The sequence below is a fragment of the Triticum urartu genome, chromosome 7A (assembly GCF_056163025.1).
Source record: "Triticum urartu cultivar PI428250 chromosome 7A, HENAU_Tu73, whole genome shotgun sequence".
Taxonomy (NCBI): Eukaryota; Viridiplantae; Streptophyta; class Magnoliopsida; order Poales; family Poaceae; genus Triticum; species Triticum urartu.
In genome coordinates, this window is record NC_141879.1 from 15277907 (window position 1) to 15285470 (window position 7564).

The window sequence follows — 7564 nt, forward strand, 5'->3', positions numbered from 1 at the left end:
GGTTCGATAAATCAGGGTCACTTTGGAAAAGGCACAGGAACTTTCTGCTAACTGGATCTCAAAGGGCATGAACTTAGCCGACTAGGATATGTAACCCTACCAGTCTTGCTATGTTATATAATCACTTGGTATTCACATGTACTTTGTACACACTCCTATAGCAATATACATGAGTAAAACTAAGGTATTATCTCAATCATGAGAGCAAGACCCTAGGTAAATATGTGCCTCCTCTTGTCATCTAGCCAAATCGTCTAGCCAGGATAACTTACCGAGGGATCTGCTGGATTTGGCTCTGACAACAGGCAAGCATGTGTGTGTCGTTGATCGTCTGGACATGGAAGTCGATGTCTGACAACGCCTTGCAAAATAGAGAATTTGTGCGCCTAACCAGCATCATCCAGATCATTGATCACTGTGATGTGCTTCTTCGCCTCTCTGAGATTGAGGGACTACAACATCTCAACGATACCAAAAGCAAGATATTTCCTTGCCTCATCCGCCTAATTTACATTTGTCTCATCACGGCCTTTGTTTGCCATCTCCCCGCGCCAAGGGAAGACAAAGACGCAAGGTTCCTCCCCTGGTTGAAGTAGAGCTCGATCCATGGACCGGTCGTCGCCTGTGAACGGAGCGAGGTAGTGCAAGCTCACGCCAAGGTGATCAGGAATCTCCCACATGCCACTTTACGCTCAAACCCTAGAAAGTGATTCGGGGTTGACATCCCCCCCCCCCCCCCCCCCGCCTCTTTGGAAGCCTTATTATATCATACCGTCATTACTTCACTATAGATTATTCTGTTGACCAAAATTTAATCTTATCCCTTTGACAAATGCAGGGAAAACAATGCGATAAATAAAAATAGAAAAGTAGTGTATCCAAAATCATTGTGGGGCATGGATGTGTCATGCGACTTCGCCACCAATCCTCTTCCATGCCTAGATGCATAGTGTCTCTTAGACTCTTAGAGGATTGATTCGGTGCCTCCTCAATCCTCATCAGAGAAGATAGGTGCAAATACTATGATATCATGTTGGAACTATTTGCTCGCAAACCACCGTCTTAAATTGTGTCGTCGCTGAAAAAAATATCATAGTATTTGGAAAACAATAAATCCTGAAATCTAGAGACAACCAACGCACACTTCCCTGAAAAACAAAAACAACGCACACTTTCCATTTCCTTTCCTCATTTCCTGGAAAAAGGTTCAGCGGCCGCATCCCCATTTCCTCTTCCTCTAGTCTAGGAATAAAGTTCAGCGGCCTTCGTGTGTTACCCTAACCACTGTCCTCCGAGAAGGGAAGCGCCACCGCCGGCGTCCCCGTTAATCGCGCCGCCCGTCGCCGCCCTAGACGAATCCAAGGCACCCATCCCATCCCGACTCACCGACTACCCGGGGAGATTTTTGCCAACTAGATCGATGAGTCCCTCTCTCCTTTTGCAGACCCCCTGCCCAAGCCCTCCAGATTCAGCTCCATGGAGGCGGAGGCGGAGAGGAGCCTCGAGAAGAAGACCAAGTCGGGGCTGGGTAGCCATCAGGGGGCGACGGCGGAGGTGGCCAGCCTGCTCACCGACGACCTCATCCTGGATATCCTCTCCCGCCTCCCTGCAAGATCCGTCCACCGCTTCAAGTGCGTCTCCGTGCCCTGGCGCCACCTCATCGCTGACCCCGCCAACCGCAAGAAGCTGCCCCAGGCCGTCGCCGGCTTCCTCTACATAACCGTCAGCAACAATAGGATCCACCACCACTTCACCAGCCTCTACGGCGCCGCCACCCCGTTCAACCCTTCCCTTCCTTACCTTCACGAAAACAAGGACGAGTGCATCACCCAGGTGGACGCCTGCAGTGGCCTCCTTCTCTATCGTGGCTTCAAGAAGAAGATGGCGAGTTGGGATTGGGATTATTTCCGTATTGCAGTGTGCGATCCCACCACTGGGAGGTGGGTAGAGCTGCCCCCTCGGCCGGCGCCGGCGCCGTCAAACAGATATAGCCGCACTGCAGGTCTGGCCTTTGATCCGGCAGTCTCATCTCATTTCCACGTTATTCATTTCGAGGAGACATACACGTCAACCATGACAGCAGTGAGCATCTACTCGTCGCGGACAGGAGCCTGGAGTCGCAGCGATAGTGGGATGCCTGAGAAAGTAGGCCTGTTCTGCTCTGGTAAGTTTGTCTTTGTTGGCGGTATGATGTACTCCCTCCGTTCCAAAATAGATGAGCCAACTTTAATACAAAGTTAGTACAAAGTTGGGTCATCTACTTTGGAAACGGAGGGAGTACGTGTTTGGCATCCTGGAGGAGTTTGTTCTGGTAGGGGTGGACACGGAGGGGAAAGTGTGGAAGACTATTCGCGTGCCCTATTGGTCGAGATTTGGTACTATTGGATCATCGCAGGGTTGCTTACACTATGCTATTGCTTCCGTCGATGATAACAATAAGATCCTGGATTCTGAGATATCATTCTGGTGCCTCAAGGATCACGACAGTAAAGAATTGGTCCTGAAGCACACTGCCAGCATTGATAAGCTTATGAGCACAACGGGGCTGGAGTACAGGGTTGCTGAGATTCATCCAGATTGCGACACCATTTTCCTGGTTTCACGTCGACGTGATACCTTGGTAGAGTATGATATGCAACGTCAGAGAGTTGGTTGTATCCTTAATGTTGAGAAAAACAATATACAATGATTTCTACCATGTGTTCCTCTATTCTCAGAGCCATTAGCAGATGCAGATGGGCAGTAGTTTCTTTTACCTTCAGACCACCCTTGTGCTTCCTCGAAGAAATGGCTCTTCTGTGGGCCGAAGAATTTGTCTGTGTACTTTGGAATCTATTTGAATCATGCTGCTCAGTTTGCTGGTGCTTAAAATCCTGATTGATTGATTTCCAGCTCAGAGCAACCCCTGGTAAACCTACAGATTAAGCATCATGTCATTCTGAAAGAAGGATGTTACCCTTGTTCTTATTTGCCTAGCATTCGATGTTGTTTCAGACATGTTCTTGGGCTAAATTCTACTGTAATCGGCCCTCTTTTCCATAGTACTCAGTTATTGTGCTAATCCTAAATCTTAGTGCAGATGTCAACCTGCTAGTGTACTAAATGATTCAATCAGGCTGGTTACTGTCGCGATGTCTAGTTGACCTTATTCATTCAGTATTTTGGTAGGGTACTGCATTTGAGCAAGGCCTGTTTATTTATGTCTGCTGTATCTAATGAATTCAGTAGAGCTCAAAATTAAATAAAATTGCAAGCTTTGATGAAAAGTTCCCATTCTGGTTGTATGCGCATTTTGTACATATCATATGAGCTTGTGCAACGGAATGCTCATCCCTTACTTAGAGAGGAAGAACCACATACTCTTGTATTATCTCCATTTCTGCTATAATTTCAGGTGCAGTAGCAGCGTAGAAGAAGCAGATCTGACTATTTCTGAGGTTTCGGTCCAAGTTTCTCTTTCTGAAGCTGCTCCTCTCTTGTCAAGGTACGGGCGTACTCGTAACAAATAGCAGCATTTACTATCTTCCATTCGTCGTGTTTTCTAATTAAGTTGCAGTAATGGATAATAGTCCACAAGCACTAAGATAACATCTTGGGTGTCCATGTTGGTGGTGGCAAGAAATCAATAGCTGATGGATTAGGTTGATTCAATTTGCTGCAGTGCATTAATCGCGAGTCTTCCTGAATGTGTGATACTCCTGTTCATGGTATGTTGCTTTTAGCTAGGAGTCATTCATTTGAGCAATTCATGGTTGTGTATTCCAATATTTTCACATCATAAATGTGTATACTATTCGATATCACTGACGAGAGTAATATCCGTCACCCTATACATACCATCCCTCCTGGCTAGAGCCATATATGCAAGAGGGGCCCTGAAACAGATTTAATCATTTTTGCATGTGGCATGCGTTGGGTGTAGGATTAATTGTTTGATTTGTCTGGGGAATGCTGGAAAAAGAAACATGGTAGTCTTGTGATAGTATTAAAATCACTTCGCTCTGAAATGAATTAACACAATAATACATACAGTAATATCCATCACTGATACGTACCATCTCTCCCGGCTAGTGTCATAAGCCAGAGGGGTCCTGGACCAGCTTTGATCTTTTTTGCATGTGGAATGCGTGGGGTGTACGACTAATGTCTAGTCCCAGATCCCATGGTTCGCTCTATTGTTCTAGTTGCATTTGATGATGTTTATATACTGAAAAAGTAAGTTGTGCGTGGCTTTTCAGATGGTTTTTTCAGGCCTAGAAGATGATCAACTAAAATTCAGCAGTGGTTGGAGTACTTCTACAGGCAACAACCATGGCCATGATTTGCCATTGGCTGTGCCTTTACTGAAAAAGGGTTTCCCCCGCTTTGTATACAAAGCAACCAACCGAACCATACATGCATAGGTGTTGGGGCGGAAGCAGCACAATCACTCCCAAAAGAAATGAAAGAGAAAAGCAAAAGAAACAAATGCCGACAACGGCGGATCAACAAAAACGAAGAAGCCTCGCGATCGCAGCGCCCACCAGGATCTTCAACTAGACTCCAAGACTCCGAAGCGCCCGCACCTATTAACACCTCCAAGAAGGATCGCAGCGATGACGACGCTGCTGCCAAGGGTTTCCCCCGGTGCACGACAAGGCGAGAGGAAGGGTAGCCCCGACGCCCTCCCGGAAGGTCAGGTGGCACCCACAGGCGCCACCGCGCCGGTGTTGGCCATGCCGACAGGGGTTTCCCCCGATCCCAACCCGCACCTCGGGCGCCCTGGAGCTTGCCGCCAAACCAACCACCACCGTGCGCCAACGCGGTCATGAGGCCCCCTGCTGTCTCACCACGGCACCGCGAAGTGAGGACAGCACGGCGAAGAATCGGAGCCGGGACAAGGGCATCAGCACCGTCGGCACGCAGGAGGGCCCCACCTCCACCGTCCGCGACGGTAGCCGTCCGGACGCAATAGCAGGAGCACACCAGGCCCGTGGGCCCACAGGCCCGGCCGAGCCCTTGTGGGCCCGTAAAGCTCCCGCCTTCGCGCTGCTGCCGGCACGCCGTCGGTGCCGTCGCCCCAAATCCAAGCCGCTCCTCCTCCTCACCGCGTCGCAGACAACGAGGCCACGCCCGGGGACCGGCCCGCTAGGACCCAGATGGGGCCCTAAGGGCCCAGATCTAGGTTGTGGACGCGTCGCCGACCAACCTGCGCCACCAGGCCGCCCCGCCGCCAAAGGACGGCGCTACCACCGCGACGAGCCGCCGCCAGCCGCCAACAGACCGCTGGGCCGCCGTCAGCCGAGGGGCACCCGCCGCCAGCCCTGATCCCGGGTCAGGAGGAGCGCGCGCGGGGTAAGGGAGGACCCGCCGCCGCCAGCCCGCCCGCCCATATCCGGGGGCTCCGCTGGCGGCGGCGGGGGGGGGGAGGGGGGGGAGGGGCACGGGGGAGGGGGGAGGAGAAGAGAGCGGGGGGAGACGCCCCGGCCGCCCCCCGGGGAGGCAGCGCGGGCACGGGGTCAGGGGAGGGAGGGGGAGCGGGGGATCAGACCAGTTCGTTTCTGAACTTTCGAATGGCTGTGCCTTTCGACAGTTCTTTTGTTTTAGTTGATAGCAAATGCCTCTCCAATGCACTATATGGGCGCTCCTGTTTGTAAACTGAACTGAAAAGTTGTTCCACCCTGCCTTTTGCCCAAAACATTTCGACTTCAGCTTCGTTCTCTGCATGCATAACAACTTTGTCTGCAATCTTATTTCACAGTAAGAGAATGAGTGCAACCTTATTTCTGCTTGTTTCGGCCACCGAAGTACTGCCCATGCATTTGCAGTTTTGCACCTTAACTTGTCAGCCCTGTTAGCTTATAATTTTCCAACCTCATTTGACAGAACTTGTGTAAATTAGTGAAAATGCAACTTTATTTATCAATTGATTGTTTCTGCACCTGTCCTATGATGCTGTCCAGGCATTAACTGAACGAATTCAAGTGGATATATTACCTTTTGTCAGAAAAAAATTGGCCATGGTTACAAGAGTATCATTGTTTGAGATCTGGATGCGCTTCCCTGTTGACTAGTTAACTATGCACTTCCCTGTCGAAGCATTCTGGTTTATGGCTATTAGCCTGCTGCTGCTACTACTAGTACCGCCGCCGCCACCACCACCACCACTGTTCGGCTGTTCCTAGCATGCCTGAAGTAACTATTTGATCCTTCTGAACTCTTACTTTCCATCCGCCGAGCTGGCTCTTGGTGTGTTCCAGGGGAGAAATATGCTGATGCAAGAAGCATGAAGGCTTGGCAGACCGAAATAATGCTCCAACTTATCATCCTCTATATTTGTTTTCATATTGTTTTCTGCAACCCTGTTTGCTGACTGAATGTTGATGCATTTGCAATGTGTCAGGGGTCTTTCTGCTGATGCTTTTGCAGCACTGATTTGCTGACCAAATTGCCATACATCTTTCTGAAGTTTTGCTATATACTCCGTATGTCTTAAACATGGTCGCTTATTTTTTCTGTGTCAATTTAAGAGGACTACTATCAGAATTCTTGATGTATTTGGGAGCATCTCGGGTCTTACGATCAACCCCAATAAATGTGTGATTTACCCCATTCAGTGTTAGCAAAGTAGTGTACAAAATCTGATAACCAACTTTGGAGGTTCAGTGGGTTCTTTTCCCTGCAAATACCTGGGACTACCTCTGTCCATGAGAAACTTGAGACAAACAGAGCTGCAACCTTTATTGGACAAGGGTAAATCCAGATTAGCTATCTGGAAAGGGAAGCTGATGAACAGAACAGGCAGACTAGATCTGATCAATTCGGCCCTCACAGCCACCATCACATATTTTCTCACTGCTTTCTCTCCCAATAGCTGGTTCACCAAGAAATTTGACAAGTTGAGAAGAAATTTTCTATGGAGCACAAAAGAGGAAGCACACGGAGGAAAGTGCCTTGTCAACTGGAAGCGAATCTGCGCGCCACTAAGCGTGGGTGGCCTGGGAATCAAGGAAATACACGCTTTTGGTCGGGCGCTAAGACTGCGATGGCCATCGTATGAATGGGACAATCTGGACAGGCCATGGAAAGGGACCCCGATTCCTTGCAATCAAACGGACCTGAATTTATTTGCGGCCTGCACTTCGATTTCGCTCGGAGATGGTAATCTAGTGAATTTTTGGAAGCATAGATGGTTACAGGGCCGAGCACCCAAGGAATTGGCCCCTGAACTATTCCAGATGGCTAGGTCCAAAAGACTTTCTGTTAATCAGGCCCTTAGTGGAGGTGCTTGGATGAGAGGCCTTCAGGTTATCAGCTCTTCTGTTATGCTGGACTCCTTTATTGATCTCTGGACAAAAGAGCAGTCCATTTCGTTGCTGCCTACACCCGACAAGATTATGTGGAAGCTGACAGCCAATGGGGAGTACTCCGCAAAATCGGCTTACCATGTGCAGTTCCTAACTCGCATTCCTCAACCACACCTTCAGAACGCGTGGAGAATCAGAGCGGAAAAGAAAGTCAAATTCTTCATCTGGTTACTCCTTCAAAATAGGCTCTGGACTGCTGATCGGTTGAATGCAAAGAA

At 49.3% G+C, this 7564-nt stretch overlaps 1 protein-coding gene across 1 annotated transcript; it reads left to right on the plus strand.

Annotated features, from left to right (window-relative positions):
* The first annotated feature begins 1476 nt into the window (after positions 1-1476).
* On the plus strand, positions 1477-2689 carry LOC147956962 (uncharacterized). The gene is made up of 2 exons (XM_087531522.1): positions 1477-2192; positions 2242-2689. Exons 1-2 carry the CDS (start codon positions 1477-1479, stop codon positions 2687-2689), a joined length of 1164 nt encoding a protein of 387 aa, XP_087387648.1.
* The last annotated feature ends 4875 nt before the right edge of the window (positions 2690-7564 follow it).